General features: G+C 46.7%; 2 protein-coding genes, 1 long non-coding RNA gene and 1 pseudogene across 3 annotated transcripts in view; 3 read left to right on the plus strand and 1 right to left on the minus strand.

Moving 5' to 3' along the window:
* Nucleotides 1-6,806: 6,806 nt before the first annotated feature.
* LOC123324626 lies at nt 6,807-6,931 on the minus strand (annotated as a pseudogene).
* Nucleotides 6,932-12,864: 5,933 nt separating this feature from the next.
* On the plus strand, nt 12,865-14,450 carry LOC110574784. Its single transcript, XR_002479985.1, has 3 exons — nt 12,865-12,912; nt 13,652-13,719; nt 14,228-14,450. It is a non-coding gene; the product is annotated as an uncharacterized LOC110574784 (long non-coding RNA).
* Nucleotides 14,451-17,663: 3,213 nt separating this feature from the next.
* LOC110574785 (60S ribosomal protein L21-like) lies at nt 17,664-18,200 on the plus strand. The gene has a single exon (XM_044913914.1). It carries the CDS (start codon nt 17,686-17,688, stop codon nt 18,166-18,168), a length of 483 nt encoding a protein of 160 aa, XP_044769849.1. The 5' UTR covers nt 17,664-17,685; the 3' UTR covers nt 18,169-18,200.
* A 1,350-nt stretch (nt 18,201-19,550) lies between these two features.
* The window catches only part of CEP85 (centrosomal protein 85), a 33,233-nt gene continuing 30,185 nt past the window's right edge, over nt 19,551-22,598 (plus strand). Inside the window, exon 1 of the mRNA XM_021683585.2 lies at nt 19,551-19,573. The gene's annotated coding sequence lies outside the window, so the exon portion shown is untranslated. The remainder of the gene's footprint in view (nt 19,574-22,598) is intronic.

Genomic DNA, 22,598 nt, shown 5'->3' on the forward strand with positions numbered 1-22,598 from the left:
AAACTCCAAGGGACTTCTGGCTTTGCTCGTCCGTCCTCTTCCAGGATGCTATCTTTGTCTACTCCCGCCATCTTGTCTGTCAGCCCAGCTGTCTCTCCCTTGCTGTCTATCCTTCCCATCTGTGCCAGGCCAATAGCTTGGGTAGTTCCCTCTCAAGATGGCCCAGAACTGGGGGTCCAGGGCGTTGGACCCCTGCTGCCCTCCCCTGCCCTACTCCAATGAAGAACAGCTACCACCTCCAATGCCTCACTGAGCCTGAGGTAGGAGCGCAGCTGTGGATCCTGAGCTCCTAGGACAGTATGGGGGAAGATATTGGGAGGTGGCAGGAAATTGTAGGTTTCATCACTCCCATGAATCCATAATTTTGCCAGAGAGAAGTAACCTTGGCAAAGCACCCAGGAAGCAGATACCAATCTTGGTGAGAGGAGCAGAGGGGATAATCATTACCAGTAACAGGTTCTACTTACTGAGCACCTACTATATGCTAAGCACCATGCTAAGTGCTTTACAGGTGTTATCTCATTTAACCCTCATGACCATCAGTGAAGTGAGTACTATTATTATTCCTGTTATATAGCTGAGGAAACTGAGGCTCATGAACTTGAAGTGATTTGTCCCTCATCACAGCTGGAATTCTATCCCAGGTCTGACTTCAGAGGCCAGTCTACACGCTACTGCTTCTCAAAAAAAACTGCTGTGGACGGGAAACCTCATTATCATAAAGTTCTCCATTCTTACCAAATCTATAATTGTAACACACTTCCACCCAAAATCCCAACAGGGATTTTGTACAAGTTGATAAGCAGATTCTAAAATATATGGAGGAACCAAAAGTCAACAACAGCTGAGATAATTTTGAAGAGCAAGATGGGAGACTCACTCTACCAGATACTGGGATTTACATTAAACTAAGATAATATGATGTTGCTGCAGTGATAGACAAGCGAACCAAAGAAATGAAAAAGCATGGAAATTGGTCTGGATACATAATGACAAATAGCATGACAAATCAGTGAGGAAAGGATAGACTTTACCATAAGGCAGCAGGGACAACTGGTTAACCACATGGGGGAAAAAAACAACAATCATAAAATCAGATCCAATGGAAACATCTCTCCCTGCAAATAAAAACTTGAGACCACTGTGGCATGACATCTGTTCATTACAGCCAGGATTTTTTTTTTTAAGATTTTATTTATTTATATGACAGAGAGAGACAGCGAGAACAGGAACACAAGCAGGGGGAGTGGGAGAGGGAGAAGCAGGCTTCCCGCTGAGCAGGGAGCCCGATGTGGGACTCGATCCCAGGACCCTGGGATCATGACCTGAGCCGAAGGCAGACGCTTAACGACTGAGCCACCCAGGTGCCCCAGCCAGGATTTTTGTTGCAAATAGAACCACAGTTCACTAGAGCTTAGAGGACTTCTACAATATTGAGCCCAAGTCCCCCCACTGTTTTGAGGGGGACACGGAAGAACTAAGAGGGTTGGGTCTTCCTCAAGATCACACAGCAAGTCAGTAAGAGAGTCGGGTCAAGAACCTAGGTCCTCCTACTCTTTCCATGCATTCTGGCCAGCTCTCCTGCCCTGTCGTGACCCCTTAGCTCTGCACAGGGCTAGAATAAAGTGGGGTGTGGAAGGGGCAGGTGCTGGATGGGGGCAGAATTGAAGACAAAGGTCAGTGCCTCTTCAGAGCTAGGTTGTGGGAAGGATGAGCCTGCCACTTGGGCTGGGTCACCTCCAGTTTTTGGAGTTAGTCCTTCGACGATTGTGCCAAGGATACAATGACAAGAGCATCGGGTAAAGGACCTATTTCTGCCCACTGCCCAGGGGAAAGAGGAAGGTTTCCAAGAGACCCAGTTCAGCATAGCTGATTTGGGCCTTTCTCTCTAGAGAGAGTGGTCGGCTCAACAATGAAAATGAAGCTGTATTTTTGCAAGGCGGTGCAGTGCAACAGGGAAGATATTGGGCTCCTGGGTCTAATGCACCTCATTTCAAATGCAGTACCACCACTTCCTGGCTGTGTGACCTTGCACAAATCTCTTCGCCTGTCTGAACCTCAGTTTCTTCATCTGACATAGAAATAATAATCATTACCTCAGGTTGGTTGTGAGGATTCAATGCAGCAATGCTTATGCTTTGGAGCAGCACCTTACTTGGACAAGGTGAAGTTTGAATGATGTCAAAAGTATCCTGGACAGCTATTGCATTAAATGAAGCACTTGGATTGCAATTAGGGATCACATTATACCAAAAAAATTGTGTATCGTTAAATATTAGAACTCAGGGCGCCTGGGTGAAAAGATTTAAAAATCTTTTTTAAAAATATTAGAACCATATTCAGTGTAGTAGGAAACTCGCATCAAAAAAGGCATCCCGATACCAAAGACCAAATGCAATTGACGATTTCCATCTTTTGCTCTGTCTCTAGAGGAGTCATTGAGCAGAAGGAGACACAGTTGCCAGCACTAGTGAAATTTATCAGTTAAGATGAATGAAGATCATGCATCAGTTAAGATCTGTTAGCACAGAGCTGGCACATAAATGAATGTGAGCCAGCAATAATGTAGTTGATGTTGATATGTTTTTTTTTTTTTAAAGATGTTATTTATTTATTTGACAGAGAGAGACACAGTGAGAGAGGGAACACAAGCAGGGGGAGTGGGAGAGGGAGAAGCAGGCTTCCTGCCGAGCAGGGAGCCCGATGCGGGGCTCGATCCCAGGACCCCGGGATCATGACCTGAGCCGAAGGCAGACACTTAACGACTGAGCCACCCAGGCGCCCCATGTTGATATGATTTTTATCGACTCTTCCAAACTTGGTCAACTGAGAACATTTGAAAAGAACTCTGGATTGGTGGAGGGAACAGGTGTATTGGTTTCTTTTTGTTTGTTTGTTTGTTTGTTTGTTTACAGGCACTATTACAACCCAAGGGGTTGAGTCAAGTACAGCAGACTCCACAAAAGTCTCTGTGCCTAAGGGGCCTACAGCGTGCTCATTGACAACCTTGGCTCTAACCAACAATGGGAGAGACAACGTCTCTGTGGTTCCACTTAACCCCTCAGCAACAATCAGGAGGTCAGCAATGTCAGCGTCCCAGAAGAGTACAACACCAGCTACTCCTCTCGCTTCACCACAAGCCAACAGCTCTGCTGCCCCACCGAGCAGAAAACCCCAATACTTGAGACTCAGGAGGAGAGATCCAAAAACACAGCCTTGTCTAGCATGGCCACTTCAGCTAAGCCCTAAAATAGAATCAGAGAGCTCCAACCACAGCCCCATTAGCATCGAGCTCCATAATCAATGGATTGGAATCATCAGTGTCCACTGACTCTCAGGTATCAGCCACGATCACAGTTCTAACAGCATTAAACATACCGGGTGATGACATCATATCAGTGAGGTCCATGACAGCCACTGTGTCTGAGAGGTCAGCCACAATGATTTCCCCGACGACACTGAACAGGATCACTGATGTGAAAGAATCTCTACCCACGACAACCATTGCAGTCGTCCATGCCACTTCACTAACCCTGACCATTCTCGGGACGACTGTCCTGGAACGACCGCGTCTGGGACTCAGCAAGGAGACTACAGCTGCACCCCCAGCCCCAACAATAGCCCTCATGAGGAGCATCACAGCCCTGCCGCACAGACACCTTCCTGGCCAGTGGGATCAGCCCCGTCACCTGAGAGAGCAGCTGCTCATTTGACAGCCCTCATCCCCAGCTCCTTGGGGACAGCAATGTCCTCTGACATGACTGGCTCCAGTCAGGCTTCCCCTAAACGCACCTAGAGCAGTAGTCCCGGAGCCAGAGCCTGTGCTTTGGACAAGTACCCAGCTGACGGGGGAGTCTGTATGTGAAATGACAGCTACTACACCCACTCGGGTGAGTCTGAGCAGCTCATGCCTGTACAGCGAAGAAGAGACGGGGGCCAGAGTGGACATCGTAACCCTAGGAAGGCCCAGACAAATGTGTGTCCAATGGCTATGGGAGGGCCAGTGAGGTTTGCCCAGACATTGGCATCTGGAGAGTCCATTGGGGTAGAGGTGGTTTTTCTAGTAAGAGGACAGGTAGCTGAGCACATGAGGTTGTGGCAGTAAGTTCAGGATGCTGGAACAAAATACCACAGACTGGGCGGCTTATAAACAAGAGAATTTTATTTCTCACAGTTCTGGACACTGGAAGTCCAAGGTCAAGTCACCAGCAGATTAGGTATCTGGTGAAGCCCACTTCCTGGTTCATAGACAACTGTCTTCTCTCTGTGTCCTCACATAGTACAAGGGGCAAGGGAGCTCTCTGGGGTCTCCTTTATAAGGGCACTAATGTCATCCATGTGGGCTCCATCTTCATGACCTGATTACCTCCAAAGGCCTTACCACCTAATACCATCGTTATCTGGTGTTAGGATTTAACATATGGATGGGGGGGGCATAAAAATTCACTCTGTAGCAGAGATAGAATGGACAATTCATCAGCCCCCCAGTGCCCGGGACCCCAACTGACCAGAGAATGAATCTTCCCAAAGGAAGGAACTATAGCCCCAGCAGAGGCCAGGAGGGGCCAGATCGTTGTTGGGACAAGACCAGTGTGGCAGATATTACAGAGAGGCTGAATTCACAGGGCCTCCCTCAAGTGGTGCAGCTAACTTCCAGGCTCACCCTCTGGCAGGGCAGAAGCTGGGTCCTGGAACCAAAAAGATGATGGTGTCCTCCATATGTCTGCCATTGTCAAAGTAATTCTAACTCCCAAACCTTTAAATTTTATCAAATTCTGATTTTCCTAAAATGACTACTCTGCTTTTTAAAATACCAAATTCCTTCAAAAAATACTTCTTTTCATCACTGGATAATCCAGCCTTTGAATGAAGCTTCCATTACATTCAAAACTAGGCAGTGCTTAACTTAGGGGCCAGTATTTTCCAAAATGTGTTTTGTGGGACACCAGTGCTTTGGGATTTCAACAGATGTTACACACACAAAAAAGGGTGGGGTTCTATTGTTAAATATATTGGGAAACTACTGGATTAAACAAAATGGTTTCTTGACTGCAGGACTTTTCAGATCTTTTACTATTCCACTATCCACTGTGACTCCCTTAAAAATCATATTTTCTCAAAGATTTTTTTATTTTTTGACAGAGAGAGAGACAGAGAGAGAGGGAACACAAGCAGGGGGAGTGGGAGAGGGAGAAGCAGGCTTCCCGCCGAGCAGGGAGCCCGATGCGGGGCTTCATCCCAGGACCCTGGGATCATGACCTGAGCTGAAGGCAGACGCTTAATGACTGAGCCACCCAGGCACCCCTCTTCATTTTTTTTTTTTAAGATTTTATTTTTAAGTAATCTCTACAACCAACGTGGGGTTTGAACTCACAACCCTGAGATCAAGAGCCACACACTCCATTGATTACAACAGCCTAGCACCCCAGCATTGTCTCTTCAGATTCGACCTTTAAGAGACAGAAAGAGCCCTTGACTTCAAACAGTTTAGGCCCTTCAAAAACTCCAAGGCCCAGGCTACCTGTTGGAATGAGAGGGAAATCAAAGAAGAAAACAAATTAGTATCTCTAAAAATAACCTTGCCAGACAAGTAACAGAAACCCAACTGGGCTGCCCAGGGAAGACTGGAGGATTTATTATAAGGTGTCTCCCGGGGGTGCCTGGGTGGCTCAGTCAGTTAAGTCAGGGTCCTTGGATCAAGCCCCATGTCAGAGCCGCACATCGAGCCCCATATTGAGCCCCACCCCCATGGAGGCCCACATAGAGCCCCATGTCAGGCTCCCTGCTCAGCGGGGAGTCTGCTTGTCCGTTTCCGCTCCCCCTTGTGCTCTCTCTCTCTCAAATAAATAAATAAAATCTTAAAAAAAAAAAAGGTGTCTCCTAGAGGCCAAGGATAGGCTCCAACCAGGTTCTCCAGGGACTAGGACTTGGACTGGGAAAGTGGCAGGAACCAGGGAGTTGTGTCTCTCTCTCCCATTCCGTACCTGCACCTGCTTGCTTCCTCTCTCCACACACTGGCTCCCCCACCTCTCAGCACGCATGACAGAGAATGGCTGTCTCAGAATCTCAAGCTTTATACCACCTTCTTAATTTAGGTTCAGTTCCTGGGAGAGATTGTGAGTGGGTCAGCCGAAGCCAGGGATCGGGGCCCCCCAGGGCCATCTTGGTGTAAGGGTCTCACGTCCTATGAGGGGAGTCTTCGTTTAAGGGAGTCATGGTGGGTTGGGCTAATATCCCCACAACGTCTCCTCTACCCAGATTAGAACAAGTACCCTTTTCTATATTATCATCCCAGGAGCCCTTGCACTGGCTCTGGTCCTCCTGCAGATCTGTCCCTGGTGTAGGTGGCCCTGCGCAGACAACTGAGGTGGTCCTGAGCAGCCGCTTCCTGAAGACTCACCACTGGATCCTGAGGGAAGGTACCTTCTAAGGATGTCCCAGTGTCAACAAGATAGAGGGCGCCATGTGCAGGTGTTCATGATGGAGAAGACGGAGGGTACTTGTGGACTGTGCCTCTCTGTAAGCAAGCTGGGAGGGGCTGCCTGATAAGAATGGGGGAGTCTGTGGGGGAGGGGTGGGGTGTGGAGAGGACTGAGAAATGGGTGATTGGGCACCAGTCATAATTTTACATCTATTTGACTGAGGAATAATTCTTTGGAATGGAGTCAAGTCTTTTTTGGGGAAAAGACCACGTTGTCCTCCATCAGACTAGGAACACCCTTATAAATGATACCATGTTTGATGGACTGGGATATTGGTTTCCAAACTTGACAGCCACACAACCCTTTAAAATAATAACAACTGCAATCACAACCAATATTTATTAATTTCTTGCCAGGGGAAGTGGGTCAAAGTCTTTTTTTTTTCCAATTAACAATAATCACGCCTCGGATAAACCTCATTGGCTACGATACTGCCACTGTGCAAAGCTAAAGTCTTTTTTTTTTTTAAGATTTTATTTATTTATTTGAGGGCGCCTGGGTGGCTCAGTTGGTTAAGCGACTGCCTTCGGCTCAGGTCATGATCCTGGAGTCCCGGGATCGAGTCCCACATCGGGCTCCCTGCTCGGCGGGGAGTCTGCTTCTCCCTCTGACCCTCCCCACTCTCATGCTCTATCTCGTTCTCTCTCTCAAATAAATGAATAAAATCTTAAAAAAAAAAAGATTTTATTTATTTATTTGAGAGAGAGAGCGAGATAGAGCAAGCACCAGTCAGGGGGCGGGGCAAAGGGAGAGGGAGAAGCAGGCTTCTTCCCCCTAAGCAGGGAGCCTGATGTGGGGCTGGATCCCAGGACCCCAAGAGCCAAAGGTAGACGCTTAACCAATCAAGCCACCCAGGTGCCCCATCGAAGTCTTTTTTATGCACTATCATTAAATCTTCACAAAAATCCTGTGACATTCCCATTTTGCAGATGAACAATCTAAGTCTCAGAGAAGTAGACAGATTTTTCCCAAGTTATACAGTTATTAACAGAGCTGGTTTGTGTTCCTAACTGCTCACTGATGCTGCCACCTCCCTTCTTTGGAAGAGATCTTACATAAAACCTAAATATAAAAACAAATGTATAAAAACAGGGCAGCTCTGATTGAATGGAGGAGGAGGAAGGATTCCCTGCTGAATCAGCTTCTCTCCAACATGTAGGTGGGCTTCATGCCCCTTCAAGGGAGGCTCTAGGGCTCTTGAGATCACTTTGAAAACCAGACTTTGTCCTAAAGGGGTGATTTACTTCCTCCTAGTGTCTACCATTATCTCTAGCTCTGCCACCCAGAGAATCATGGGGTGTCTTGCTTAGGTCATGGGACAGAATTGGCAGTTTCAGTGTACAATAACTAAGTCCCCAGAACTATGCCCCCAGAACTCTCCATCAGTGTTCTTTGTAATAAACTGCAGTATTTGTATCAATAAAACACCTCATTGTGATTCTCTAAAAAAAAAATCCTCTGGAAACAATAAAATACCAAAAAGATATCTAAATCTTGGGGTAGGGGTCAGGACTTGGCAATTTTAACAAGCACTCTGGTGATTATTTTCCATGGGATTCTAAAATGCACACTGAAATTTGAGAACCACTGGCACACAGGTGAAGAACATGGGCTCTGGAATCAGAGAAATGTTGAACTCTGGCTGTTACTTGCTTTGGGCAAGTCTTTTAACTTTCTAAGCCTCAGTTTACTCTTCTGTAAAATGGGAACTAATAAACAGAACTCTCCTCAGAGAGTTGTGATCAGGCCCCAGTACCTGACGCACAGCTCATGCTCAGCCATTACGTTTTTTTTAAAAGATGTATTTATTTATTTATTTATTTATTTATTTTCTTTACAGAGAGGGGGAGAAAGAGAGAGCCTGCGAGTGCAGGGAGGGGCAGAGGGAGAGGGAGAGAGAGAATCTCAAGCAGGCTCCCCGCCGAGCGGGACACAGGGCTCCATCCCATGATCCTGAGATCATGACCTGAGCTGAAACCAAGAGTTGGATGCTTACCCGACTGAGCCACCCAGGCACCTCACTTCAGCCATTGCTTTTATTTAAATAAACAACTTGCAGCCAACGAGGACAGGAGAAGGTGTTTCTCCTGGAGATGTGAGGGTAATGGCTGGCTCCCTGCTTTTTTCTAGACCAACAACAGCTACACCCTTCATTCTCTGGAGATGCCCCTCCTGCAGATTCACCCTGGCTTCGTCAGTACTGACTGTACAAGGCTCAGCTTCAGCTGCACATACCCTGTGGTGGTGAATGTCAGCCAGATCCAGTCTAATCCAGCGGTCTTCCCATGAGTTCTTTTCTATCAGCTGCCTCTCAGGCTGGGCCCTGTGAAGCTTCCAGAGTTCTCATTGCTACATCTAATCCAGGCAAAAGGAGTCATCACTCTCAGGATGTTGGCCCCCCATGCCCAGCCACCAATCATAGGTACGCCTTAGGTTGAAACTCAAAGCATTAGTGGAAGAGAAAAGATGCTTCCATGAAGTAATGCATTATGGGTTGTTTATGTAAATTGCCATGGGGTAGGTTGGCTTGGATGGCTTCAAGGGTCCTAGGTGGCCCCTCATTTTTCAGGAAGTCCAGGACGAAGGTTAGCTACCAGTGCTCAGTGACCTTGGGTGCCAGGCAAAAGGTGAGTGAGTATCCCTCCCTCTGTGGTTTCATGGTGAAAGTCTCACTCTCGTCTCTCTCTAGATATGGAACCATCCATGGTCTGGGCACTGGGGATGTTGTTGTTGTCCTGGGCATCTTCACGGACCCTCAGCTCTCAACTGTACTTGAGAACAGACCAACTCCTCTTGGCAAGCCATTCTATGTCGTCCTCAGAGCCACAGGCATTGGTCCAGACAGATTTGCCTCGGTGGCCAGTGAGGTCCTTGCCAGCAGCAACATCTCCGGGACTGGTGCTGTTAAGTCCACCTACCGCTTTGTGAAGGAGAGGTAAGTGTCTGTCAGGCCACGGTAACCTCCTAGCAGGCTGCTTTCGTACCCATGAGCACAGATCCTGTGACTTTCCTCTCTATCCCTGGTACATAAGCACTGGGAGAACGTAAGTGCTGGGTGAACGTTTGTTGAATGAATGCAAGTAGTATTCTCATTCCCATTTTGCAGATGAGTAAATTAGGGCATAAGGAAGTTAGGGCTGGTTTCTCTCCCAAGATTACAGCCAGTAAATGACATTCATTCCTTTTATTTTTTCCTCAAACAGTTATTGAGGGCCTACAATGATAAATGTAAAAAACAAAAACAAAACTAACATTTCAAAGCGCTCTACACTATGTAATATACTTGACATGCATGACATTTAATCGCTAATACTGACATAGCATTTACTCCATGCCAGGCATGTTCAAATTACTTCACATATATATATATATATATATTTTAAGATTTTATTTATTTATTAGAGAGAGAGAGAGGAGAGGGGCAGAGGGAGAGGGAAAGAGAGAATCTGAAGCAGACTCCGCACTGAGCATAGAGCCCAGGGTGAGGCTCAATCTCACAACCGTGAGATCATGACCTGAACAGAAACCAAGAGTCGGAGGCTTAGCTGACCGAGTCACCCAGGTACCCCACTTCACATATATTAACTTATTTAAGCCTCACAACCCACTGTATGAGATAATTTTTAAAAAATATTTTATTTATTTGACAGAGAGATAGAGAGTACAGGTAGGCAGAGAGGCAGGCAGAGGGAGAGGGAGAAGCAGGCTCTCCGCCGAGCAGGAAGCCCGATGTGGGGCTCGATCCCAGGACCCTGGGATCATGACCTGAGCCGAAGGCAGACGCTTAACCGACTGAGCCACCCAGGCACCCCTGTATGAGATAATTTTTATTCCCATTTTATAGATGGAGAAACTGAGGCTCGGTTCACACAACTGGTAAGTGTCAGGCCTTGCTAAATGCTGGGGACAGAGATAAGTAAGGCCAAGTCCTTGCCTTCAACAGCTTGTGGTCTAGGTTAGGAGCTGGTTGTATTTCATTAATATTAACAAATCTTCACAGAGCACAGTGAATCATTCATTACCTCACCAATTCCTGAAAATAGCCCTAGGAAGTATTATTTCCTCCACTTTACAGATGAGGGGATTAGAGAGGGTTCAGAGAGTTTAAATAACATGACCAAGGACACAGCCGTTGGTCTATTCATGCTCCAGAGTCTGGGTCCTGAAACACCACAAATCTATCCTAGCATGTAATTCTTCCATTGTCAGAAGGAAAGAGAACCTAGTGATTAAAGGTGTGGGTGGACACAGCAGCCAGGCTGCTGAAGAGACTTCAGCAACCCACTTAACTTCTGTCCTCATTTCCTTTAAAAAAAAGGGGGGGGGTCAATCAAGGTGGAACCTGGAATGGATTTACTGATGGTGAGCTTGAGCCCCGGAAATAAAGACCATGGGGGTAAAAAGACTAAATGGGCCTCAGGGAGTACAAGAGACAGAGATGAGACAGGTGATTCCCTAATGCTCACAAGGAGGTAGCGTCTGTGCAGACAGGTAACTCAGTGGGTAAGTAATTTGCTGTCCCTTAGACTTTTGCATTGGCTGGTTTCTCATTCTGGAAACCCTCAACTTCCTGATACCCATAGGGAAAACTCTCATCTCCTTCAAGTCTTTGCTAAAATGTCACCATTTCAATGAAGCCTAGCCTGCCCATGCTATTTAAAATTGCAACTACCCTCCACTCATCCATTCTAGATCAATTTCTTTCTTCTATGTATCACCTCCTAAATATATGCCATATTATACGAGATCATTTGCTTTTTTATTTTTAATTTTTATTTTTTTTAAAGGTTTTATTTATTTATTTGACAGAGAGAGACACAGCGAGAGAGGGAATACAAGCAGGGGGAGTGGGAGAGGGAGAAGCAGGCTTCTCGCTGAGCAGGGAGCCCGATGTGGGACTCGATCCCAGGACCCTGGGATCATGACCTGAGCTGAAGCCAGACGCTCAACGACTGAGCCACCCAGGTGCCCCTCATCTGCTTTTTTAAAAATTAAGTTATTCATCTGAAACTAATGATGTACTATATGTTGGCTAATTGAATTTAAAAAATAAAAAAAAATTAAAATTAAGTTATTTACTGTCTCCCCTTACCCACAAGAGAATAGGAGGTTTTGGTCTGTTTTGTTCACTCATGTTCCCTAATTCTCCCAAGGACCATAGTAAGAATTTCTTTCTGCCATGGACTCTATCGCACAGGCCTATCCAAATATTACTGGTTATAGTGAAGGGGTTACATTTAAGTTATTGTCACCTCAAGAAAAAGTCACCATGACAATAGTGTGGACAGTTCAGACCACTATCTCCTAATCCCTTAGCTCAGAATTTTCTATGTCTGTCAGAGTTTGCACACCAATCCCTACATTGCCACCAATAACTGAGATTTCTTTTTTTCAGTTTGGAGCAATTATTGTTATAAGTGATGACTGATAAACTATGCCCAGTCAAGCAAACTTTAAGAAAGAAAGAAAAAGGAAGGAAGGGAGAGAGAGAGAGGAAGGAAGGAAGGAAGGAAGGAAGGAAGGAAGGAAGGAAGGAAGGAAGGAAGGGAGGGAGGGAGGGAGGGAGGGGAGGAAAGAAAGGAGTCAGGGGAGAGAGAAAGGGAGAGAGAGAAAGAAAGGGGAAGGGGACAAAAGTATAGTCTTCCTCCTAGGATTGATGTGAGGATGAAATGAAATAATGCATGTAAAGTTCTCAGTACAAGACACAGCATCTACACTCAAACAGCACCAGCGAAAAGGGGGGAAATCAATGTTTCTGCGTCCACATAGCCGGCCCAAGCCAGGACTCCAAACAGTGAGTGACTCTGCCTCTCCCCCCAAGCTGCCCAGCCAGCAACCGGCTGCTCAGGGCCTGCGAGCCAACGGGGCCTCTCTGCCAGTGACGCTGGCCTTCATTCAACCCGTTCCACTTCGTGACCAACGACACGTTCTACCTGCACAGCCGAGTGACCTTGTGTGACGAGCGGGAGGGATACCCGTGCCAGCCAGTAAGCAGGCAGCCCTGGGGTCTCCAGGCAGTCGCGGCAGCCTCCGCCTGGCGCCGCTGGGGGCGGCCACTGGGGACCGCCACTGGGTAGCCAGACGCCTAGCACTGTACCAATGCCACCACCCTGGGGGCGGGACTAAGGAGGGGCCTGGAGGACGGAGGAGTTGGGGATTGGCCTATCTTGTCAGGGGCGGAACCGAGGGTGGGGCTTGTAGAGAAGGGGCCGGTGGATTGACCTAAGGGGCGGGATTTTGGGGAACACACCTAGCTCCCTGGTGTCTCCGGCAAAGGCCTTCCCTGGCTGGAGCTGGGACGGACCTCGCTACCCTTATGCTGTGTCCCCCGCAGACCTGTAGGCAGAAGACGTCCCCTGGGAGATCCCGGCGCAAGAGCTCCTGGAGAGCGGCCCGGGCTGGATGGTGTTTGGGCCCAACCGGATAAGAGGTAACTGGGTCATTTAGGGGCCTCCTTGACTCCTCTTTTTTTTTTTTTTTTTAAGATTTTATTTATTTATTTGATAGACACAGCGGGAGAGGGAACACAAGCAGGGGGAGTGGGAGAGGGAGAAGCAGGCTCCCCGCGGAGCAGGGAGCCCAGTGCGGGGCTGGATCCCAGGACCCCAGGATCATGACCTGAACGGAAGGCAGCTACTTAACGACTGAGCCACCCAGGCGCCCTCCTTGACTCCTCTCGCAGAGCCTCCCACTGACCTGCTCTGAGATCCCTCCTCCTTCTTGTCCTACACTCTTCCCTCAATCCAGGTCCATATCCTCCCCAAATCTATATCCTCAGCTTCTCCTCTGCTCTGGAGGGGTCCCCTCCCCTCACTGATCCTGTTCTCATTCAACTTCTACTCCTCTCCTCCCATTCCCACCTTTCCTGCCACACCAGTTCACTCTTCCAGTCTGTTTGTCCCTTGTGCCACCCTGCTTTTGTATATTCTCCTTGCCGATCTGGAATAGTCTCTTCTTTCTCTTCCCTAAGAGTCTTCCAAAGAGCTGACCCTCCGGGGAAAGCCTATCTTAGTAAATCCATTCTAATTAGAGGTAAAAGGGTCATCATCACACCCTTCTGAGGCCTTGCTTCAACAAAGGGTCGGCCCTTTCTCTCAATCTTGATGAAACAATGGGAATCCTGTCAGGATGGTTCCTCAAGCTCAATCTTTCTTTCTATGTGGTTTCAGAGTCCAATGCCTCCAGCAGCCGGTGTTTGGCAGGTTGGTGCACAGGGACTGATTGGTGTGAAATTCTGGTAGGTGCCCCAGGGTCTGGGGGTGCACACTGGGTTCTGGCTGGCGCTGGTCTTGGATCCTCTCTCTGCTCAACTCTGTGTGACTTGGGAGAAGTCAGTTACCCTCTCCAAGTCTCAAGCTTACTCAGCAGTACATGGCAGAGTTGTCATTGTGGGGTTGTTGGTAGTCACAGTTGGAGTTTTACACCTCATCAGAACCTGAGACTATCCAGAAATGACTTAGAGTAGGGGTTAGGGCCAGGCAGGTAATAAGCGAGGGGGGCTGAGTGGGGTCCCCATTGAACTAGAGAGTGCATTTCATCCCTGTACTCCATCTGCCTTCCCCCCAATTTAAGGGAGGGACTGTCAGACCCCAGTTGGGACAGTGGGTCCCAGGAAAGCTTTGTTGAAAGAATGCATGAATGGATTACTAAATAATCCCACAAAGTGGAATATCTAAGCCTAAAAAGTTTCCCAGGCTCCCAAAGCCACCGAATCCTATTTGTAATCATTTCTTTCTTTCCTGCAGGAGCCTGGATGACTATCTTTCTTCTGATAGGCTTGATGCTGAGATAAAATCCTGCCCAGATATTTCCCCCAACTCTAGCCCTTGGCTTCTAGTTTCATTGAGGTAAGGGTGGGGTGGAAGAAGATTTAGGGAGAGAAATAGTCTGTCCTTTTGTTAGGGAGTGAAGATGGAACCCCTGCGTGTCCCAACTACTATCTGGTAAGAAATGTGGCTGCTGAGCCTCAAGCTGTGCTTCCTCATCCCACCATCCCTTCCCATCTCTGGAACTCGTCCAAGGGCAGGATTGGGCCGCTCAATGTGGTAGGGGGCTGGGCAAAAAGAATGGCCAATAAACAGCAAGGAATTCTACTTTGACTCTCCTTTTCTGTGTATTCTGACTACAAAGCTTCAGCACTTTATGAGGAACGGGATATGTATATATGTGAGAAGTCACTTTATTCTCTATAGGTTCTGGTTCCCCTATATGTGAAAGACTTTGACCAGATGATCTCTGCTTCAACACAGGGACTGTATGACTGGTTCTAGGGAAGGTTCCTGGGCATTGGCCAACTGGCCAACTGTCTCCTTTCTTCTGCAGAATGGGCAGGAGCTATTCAATTTCAGAATTAGGATTAAATGATTCCATATGTTATTATCCTGCCTATTAATTATTTCTGACCTCATAAGCACCCCCCCCACCTTCCTAGTAGAGGTGGATATAGGGAGCAATGTTTGTGCTACTATCATTTATCCATTCAAAAATGGGTTGGAATCTACTATGTACCAGTTCCTGTGTTAAGCCCTGGGGATTCAACAGTACATAAGACACAGTCTTTGGACCTTACAGAAAGGACAGTTGAGTGCAAGAAGTAGGTGTATGGACCAGGAAACAGGACAGGCTTTGTAAGCTGGCAGAGGTGGAACTTTCACAAAATCACAAGAAGGCCTCTTTTTGTTAGTTGTTTTGTTTTTGAAGTACTACTTTTGATTGATATCTATGATCATTTTGGAAATTAATTTCTTGGGAAAATACTTTGGTACAAACAACAATAAAGCTAAATCTAACAGTCCTAACGTTTCATTTGCAAGAACTTTTCTTGTCATTTAATGTTTTCACAGCTCCTGAAAAAAATTAAGTCTGATGATCAATACATATTTTTTTATGTACACCAAAGTCACACATTTATTAAATCAGCATGCAAGTATTTACATTTCATTGGGAATTCATATTCACTTTATAGGTCTGGAGTAGTTTGTTTATTTATTTATTTATGAGTAGACTATTTAAATAGACCTGTTGGTGAAGGCATTAACCCATGCCCTTATTTAAAATATATCCTGGGGGCACCTGGGTGGCTCAGCCGGTTAAACATCTGCCTTGGTTAAGCATCTGCCTTCGGCTCAGGTCATGATCTCAGGGTACTGGGATCTGAGCCCTGTGTCAGGCTCCCTGCTCAGTGGGGAGTCTGCTTCTCCCTCTGCCCCTCCCCCACCCCTCATGCACTCTCCCTCTCAAATAAATAAAATCTTTAAAAATAAAAAAAATTAAATATACCCTGAAGGATAAAGGCAAAATATTACTGACTATACTATACTAAATATCTCCAAAAGAAAATAGAATGAAACAAAATTAAGTAAACAAGGAAGCTATTGAACTTAAACTATACTTGGTTGACCACATGAAAGACGCCTCTGTGCTGTGTAACAATAGATGCTTATAAAATAAGCCACTAGACAACACGAATGCAGGCAAAAGTGGTAGCTCTAATGATATGATTATAACTAACATGCAGGGACGCCTGCGTAGCTCAGTCGGTTAAGCGTCTGCCTTCAGCTCAGGTCATGATCCCAGGGTCCTGGGATCGAGTCCCGCATCGGGCTCCCTGCTCAGTGGGAAGCCTGCTTCTCCCTCTGCCTCTGCGTGCTGCTCCCTCTGCTTGTGCTCTGTCAGATAAATAAAATCTTAAAAAAAAAAAGAACTTATGATGCAGTTAGTTTTCTCATGTTCTTTGATTAAGCTGAGGTGGCACATAACTGGCTTTTTTCAGTCATGTCAGCTGATAGTGTCATTGACAATTTATTTTTTCCATTGACATTAAATTTTCATTAAGTCTTTTTTTTTAAGATTTATTTATTTATTTTGGAGAGACAGCATGCGTGCGCAAGCATGGAATGGGGAAAAGGGGAGGGAGAGAGAATCTCAAGCACACTCCCTGCTGAGCTGGGGAGCTCAATTCGGGCCTTGAGCCCACAACCCTGAGATCATGACCTGAGCTGAAATAAGAGCCAGACACGTAAACCACTGAGCCATGCAGGCACCCCTTGCAGCACATTTTTTTTTTTTAAGATTTTATTTATTTGACAGAGAGAGACACAGCAAGAGATCCCAGGACCCTGGGACCATGACCTGAGCCTAAGGTGGATGCTTAACGATTAAGCCACTCAGGCGCCCCAGGTCTTTTTTTTTTTTTTAGATTTTAATTTATTTGAGAGAGAGAATGAGATATAGAGAGAGAGCATGAGAGGGCGGAGGGTCAGAGGGAGAAGCAGACTCCCCGCTGAGCAGGGAGCCCCATGCAGGACTCAATCCCGGGACTCCAGGATCATGACCTGAGTGGAAGGCAGTCGCTTAACCAACTGAGCCCCCCAGGCGCCCCGCCCCCCAGGTCTTTTAAAAATAAGAGAGTAACTGAAGATTTAAGACTATCTCTTACTAAAAATTGATTGTGAATATTCTCTGAAATTAACACTAAATCTTGGTTAAAATATTAAGACTCATTCACATTTGGGAAAATTAGTAATATGATAATGGAGTTACTTTTATTTATTTATTTTTTTTTTTAAAGATTTTTTTTTTATTTTATTTTTTTTAAAGATTTTATTTATTTATTTGAGAGAGAAAATGAGAGAGCATGAGAGGGGGGAGGGTCAGAGGGAGAAGCAGACTCCCCGCTGAGCAGGGAGCCCGATGCGGGACTCGATCCTGGGACTCCAGGATCATGACCTGAGCCGAAGGCAGTCGCTTAACCAACTGAGCCACCCAGGCGCCCTTGTTTATTTTTTTAAAGATTTTTTTTTTTTTTTTTTAACAGAGAGAGAGACAGCGAGAGAGGGAACACAAGCAGGGAGAATGGGAGAGGGAGAAGCAGGCTTCCCGCCAAGCAGGGAGCCCGATGTGGGACTCGATCCCAGGACCCTGGGATCTAGTCCTGCCTTGCGCCTGCTCAGCAGGGAGCCTGCTTCTCCCTCTGCCTGCTGCTCCCCCTGCTTGTGCGCGCTCACGCACTCTCTCTTTGACAATAAATAAAATAAAATATTAAAAAAAATTTTTTAATTAAAAAAATAAAATACAGATATTTGGGGCACCTGGCTGGCTCAATGGGACCATGTGGCTCTTAATCAGGTTGTGAGTTCTTGGGTGTAGAGATTACTTAAAAATAAAATCTTAAGGAACCCCCATCTTCCAGTAATTCGCCAAAATGACCAACACAAAAGGAAAGAGGAGAGGTACCCGCTATATGTTCTCTAGACCTTTTAGAAAACATGGAGTTGTTCCTTTGGCCACATACATGCGAATCTATAAGAAAGGTGATATTGTGAACATCAAGGGAATGGGCACTGTTCAAAAAAGAATGCTCCACAAATGTTACCATGGCAAAACTGGAAGAGTCTACAATGTTACTCAGCATGCTGTTGGCATTGTTGTAAACAAACAAGTTAAGGGCAAGATTCTTGCCAAGAGAATTAATGTACGCATTGAGCATATTAAACACTCAAAGAGTCGAGATAGCTTCCTGAAGGGTGTGAAGGAAAATGATCAGAAAAAGAAGGAAGCCAAAGAGAAAGGTACTTGGGTTCAACTGAAGCGCCAGCCTGCCCCACCCAGAGAGGCACACTTTGTGAGAACTAACGGAAAGGAGCCCGAACTTCTGGAACCCATTCCCTATGAATTTATGGCATGATAAATGTAAAGAAAATAAAAGACCTCAAGACTGTAAAAAAAATAAATAAATTAAATAAATAAATAAAATCTTTTAAAAAATCCATTGGAGAAAACTGTACAAATGCACTATTTGTCATTTGTAAATTTAAATCTTAGCACTACCACTTTTGTCTTCCATTCTTTGTATCAGCTCTTCAAATCCTCCCATTTCGTCTCAGTCCTCTACATGCCCGTTTCCTCCCTCTTCACAGATGTTTTTCACAAAAGAAATAAAAGCAATCAAGTAGATGTTTCCACCACCCATCAGTCTACTTCCTACCCACTAGTCCACAAATTTATTCATTTAGATGCCTATCCTTACCATTTATGTCTTAACAAAAGCATTTGGTCCTAATTTCAGAAGATACCCCCTAAATGCATCTATCACATCATACCCAGATTCATTATCCATTAAACCTATTTTATGCCTCTATATGCTTACCTTAAAATGTTATATGAAGCTGGGGGCGGGGGCGTGGGGCGGAATAAAACTTTGGAGCACATCCCCAGAGTCCTAACTCCAGAGTGAATTTCATCCAGTAATTAACTCTAAGTCTGGTTCTTCAAAGTTAAGAAATCACACAACTTCTTATGCCTCTCCCTCCCAAGTCAGGTTTCCAGAAGCCTGGAATTTTTCACTATCCTTTGGCTGATGACTTTGTTCCTCCTTTTAACAATTCCCCAGTCTGATTCTTAAGTATATATTAATGCAAATGAACTTAGTTCTTTTCCTGGGGACCGAGGTTCGGTAGGGAGGCAAGATCGATCTGTTACCCTTCAACCTGAGTCCTGGTCACAGTCTGACCACTGACCCTAACCCAGCCCAAGCCCTGACCCGTCACAGACAGTCCTAACCCTGACAGGGCAGTGACCCAGGCCACACCCTAACTCGGGACCACAACGTGACCCCCTGCTTCATTTCAGGTGAAAGTACTAATAGGCCGTGGGGAATGGGAGAAGGGTGGGGCAGGTGTGTACGTGGGAGCTCCCGAATGATTTTCCCTGGCCTCCAGCTCCTCGAACCGCCAAGCCCAGCAAGCCACCCCAGACCCTGGGGATGAGGGCTCCGCCCACAGGCAAGACCTGACTAGGGGCTCAAGAGAAGGCTCTGAGGGGCGGCGGGGTCATGCGCAGAGAGATCCGTCCGCTCCCGGCGCCGAGCGCAGCGTGCGGGGGCGGGACACGGGCACGGCCCGACTCCTGATTGGCCGCAGGCGGGCAGAAAGGGGCGGGGTCGGGGCGGTGCGCGCTCTGAGGCGCGCGGCCTGGCGGGCGTATAACGGCCGCTAGGCGAGCTGAGGGAGTGAGCCGCCGCCCGGGGCTGACGTGGTGGCCGCAGTCGGCGTCCCTGTGTGAGGGATTTCGCTGCCCGCTTTCGGCCCTATGTAAGTCCTCCTCCTCTCGGGAGCCCTTGTCGGGCTAGGAGACTCCGCTTCACCTCGGGGAGCCCCGGAAGAGCCCCAGAGGAGCCCCAGACACTCCTGACCTACCTTCTTCGGGGGCCGCGGGAAGATGAAGCGCATGCGCGGGGCTGTTAAGCCATCCCCTCTGGGTTTCTCACCCGCTGGGCTTCCTAAAATAATGCCCCGCACACGCCCCCTCGCGACTCGCTCGCCTTCCCGCCCTCTTCGCGTGGCTTTCTCCATCGTTCACTCCACAGCAGTTGCGTTACCTTTGTAAAGGGTAGGCCCTCTGCCAGTCGCCGGGGGAGGGGACGGCGGGAAGCACGTTGCTCGCCTTAGCGGAGCAGACGGTCCCGGGAGAAGAGTAGACGTGAAGCGGGTGACGACTCGGTTAGCACTCCGTGGTGTGGGCTGGAGAAGTGCACAGCACTAGGCAGAAGGAGCCGGTGTAGTCCGAGAGGGCAGGAAGCCCTCCCTGAGGAAGGGAAGTTGGGGCTGAGGGTTACGGGATGAATAGAGACTTAGGGTTGGGGGGACAGGCAGCTCTTGTGAAGGCGCTAGGCTGGAGTTTCCCAGCCCGCACGGGATATAGGACAGTGTCAGGAGACATTTTCGGTTGCCACAACTCGGGGATTGCTCCTGGTATCTAGTGGGTAGAAGTCAGGGCTGCTGTGAAACATCCAACTATGTGCAGGACAGCGCCCCCCCCCCGCCCCCCCAGCAAAGACTTATCTGACCTAAAACGTCAGGGGCATCCAGATTGTCTAGAGCACCCAGCGAATTTGTTCAGTAGAGGGTATTCAGCACTTCATCACGCTAAAACAGGAGGATCAGAATATTTCCACCACATGGCACAGAGCCAGGCGAATAGTAGGCCCTCAGTAAATTCTGGTTGATGAATCGAATACTGTGTGCTAGGTAGGGAGGGGTGATGATACCAGGATGATTAAGATAACCATGCCTCATTACCTGCCCTTAGGCCTTGTAGGTTTTATAATAGTCTGGTGGTGTTGAATGTCTCAGAACTTTGTAAAGGCAACTTCTTGGCAAGGATTTGGCTTCTCTTTCTTTAGGTCTGGTGTAATGAATGATCAAGGTCATGAAAATAGTGCCATGGTGTGAGATTCTTAATGTGCTTTTGTCAGCTATGTATCCCTTCAAATCCTCTCGTCTTGATGTGGTTTTCAACAGCTGCCAAGTGTGACGTTCCACACTAACATAATTCTTCAAGGGGAGAAGTACTTAAAACAGTCAAAACCTAATTCTTGGGTGGCACCTCGGGAAATAGAGCCTGGTGGTGACCAAGGGCAACGTGAAGAAATTGTATGAGCTGTCCCTGCTCCTAACTACTTTGGGGCTTGCACCTCTGGCTGTATCTGAAGCGGAAACTCCAAGTTATGGTGCCTTCTTAACTTTATTTCTTTTTGTCACACACAGAAAGAATGCTGACTAGACTCTTTATAGCATTAGAGCACAGTCCTGGCTTTGAAGCCTCTTCCTAACTATATGACCTTCACATCTCTCAGCCTTCATCTTTTTTATCCATAAAGTAAGGGTAATAATAGTTACTGCCTCATAGGTTTGATGTGAGCATTAAACATAAGACATTATACCTATAATAGAGTGTTTAGCACAGTGTTTTGTGGGTAGCAAGTACTCAATACATGTTAAATTTGTTGAATGAATACTTAGGTAGCTTAAAGGGCTTTGAAGATAGAAACCATCAATGTTAAGGGACACCTGGGTGGCTCAGTCATTAAGCGTCTGCCTTCGGCTCAGATCATGATCCCAGAGTCCTGGGATCGAGCCCCTCATTGGGCTCCCTGCTCTGCGGGAAGCCTGCTTCTCCCTCTCCCTGCTTGTGTTCCCTCTCTCTCTGTGTCTCTCTCTGTTAAATAAATAAATAAAATCTTAAAAAAAAAAAAAAAAACCATCAATGTTGGGTATTTCTTCTGTCTGCTTCCATTCACTCTTACCTTTCTTGGCTGTATAATTGGTTATTTTTGGTACTTCTTTTATCTCTCACTTTTTTTTTTTTTAAGATTTTATTTATTTGTCAGAGAGAGAGCACAAGCAGGGGGAGTAGCAGGCAGAGGGAGAAGCAGGCTCCCCGCCGAGCAGGGAGCCGGACACAGGACTCGATCCCAGGACCCTGGGATCATGACCTGAGCCGAAGGCAGACGCCCAACTGACTGAGCCACCCAGGCGTCCCTTATCTCTCACTTTTATCTCAGGAAATCTTTATGTCCTTCAAATGGTCCTAAAAACTTCCATCAGTAGCTCATCTACTTCTGAACTTAGTAGGAAAAAGTCAAGAATTATCTCTTCCAGGGGCAGGTGGGTGGCTCAGTCGGTTAAATGTCCAACTCTTGGTCTTGGCTCAGGTCTTGATCTCAGGGTTGTGGGTTTGAGCCCTGCGTTGGGCCCCATGCTGGGCTTGGAGCCTACTTAAGAAAAAAAAAAAAAGGAGCTGTCTCTTCCATACTGTTTTACTCCTTATGGGAGTCTTTTTTTTTAATTGAGGTAAAATTCATGTACAATAAAATTCAGTTTTATATGTGTACAATTCAGTGGTTTTAGTACATTCACAAGGTTGTGCAGCCACCACCACTATCTAATCTCAGGAGATTTTGATCACCCTGGAAAGAAACACCATATCTATTAGCAGTCACTCCCCATTCCCCTACCTCCCTCCTCTTAGTCCTTGGCAACCAGTAATCTACTGTTTATATGGATTTGCCAATTCTGGACATTTCATATAAATGGAATTTATCGGTTGATGAACATTTGAGTTTTTTTCTACTTTTTGGCTGTTATAAATAATGCTGCTATGAACATTCATGTACAAAATTTTGTGTGAACATGTTTTTCTCTTGAACATATACTTAGGAATGGAATTGCCGAGTTATAGAGTAGTTCTGTTTAACTGAGAGTTCTTTTGTCATCCTATTTTTAACTCCTCTGAATTTGGAAAGGTCTCAGAGTCCAGTGGACCTTTACTACCATT

The sequence above is a fragment of the Neomonachus schauinslandi genome, chromosome 4 (genome assembly GCF_002201575.2).
Source record: "Neomonachus schauinslandi chromosome 4, ASM220157v2, whole genome shotgun sequence".
NCBI lineage: Eukaryota > Metazoa > Chordata > Mammalia > Carnivora > Phocidae > Neomonachus > Neomonachus schauinslandi.

What these genes read in the sequence shown, in the direction of transcription:
- LOC110574785 (XM_044913914.1), top strand. Translation starts at nt 17,686, where the DNA reads ATGACCAACACAAAAGGAAAGAGGAGAGGTACCCGCTATATGTTCTCT.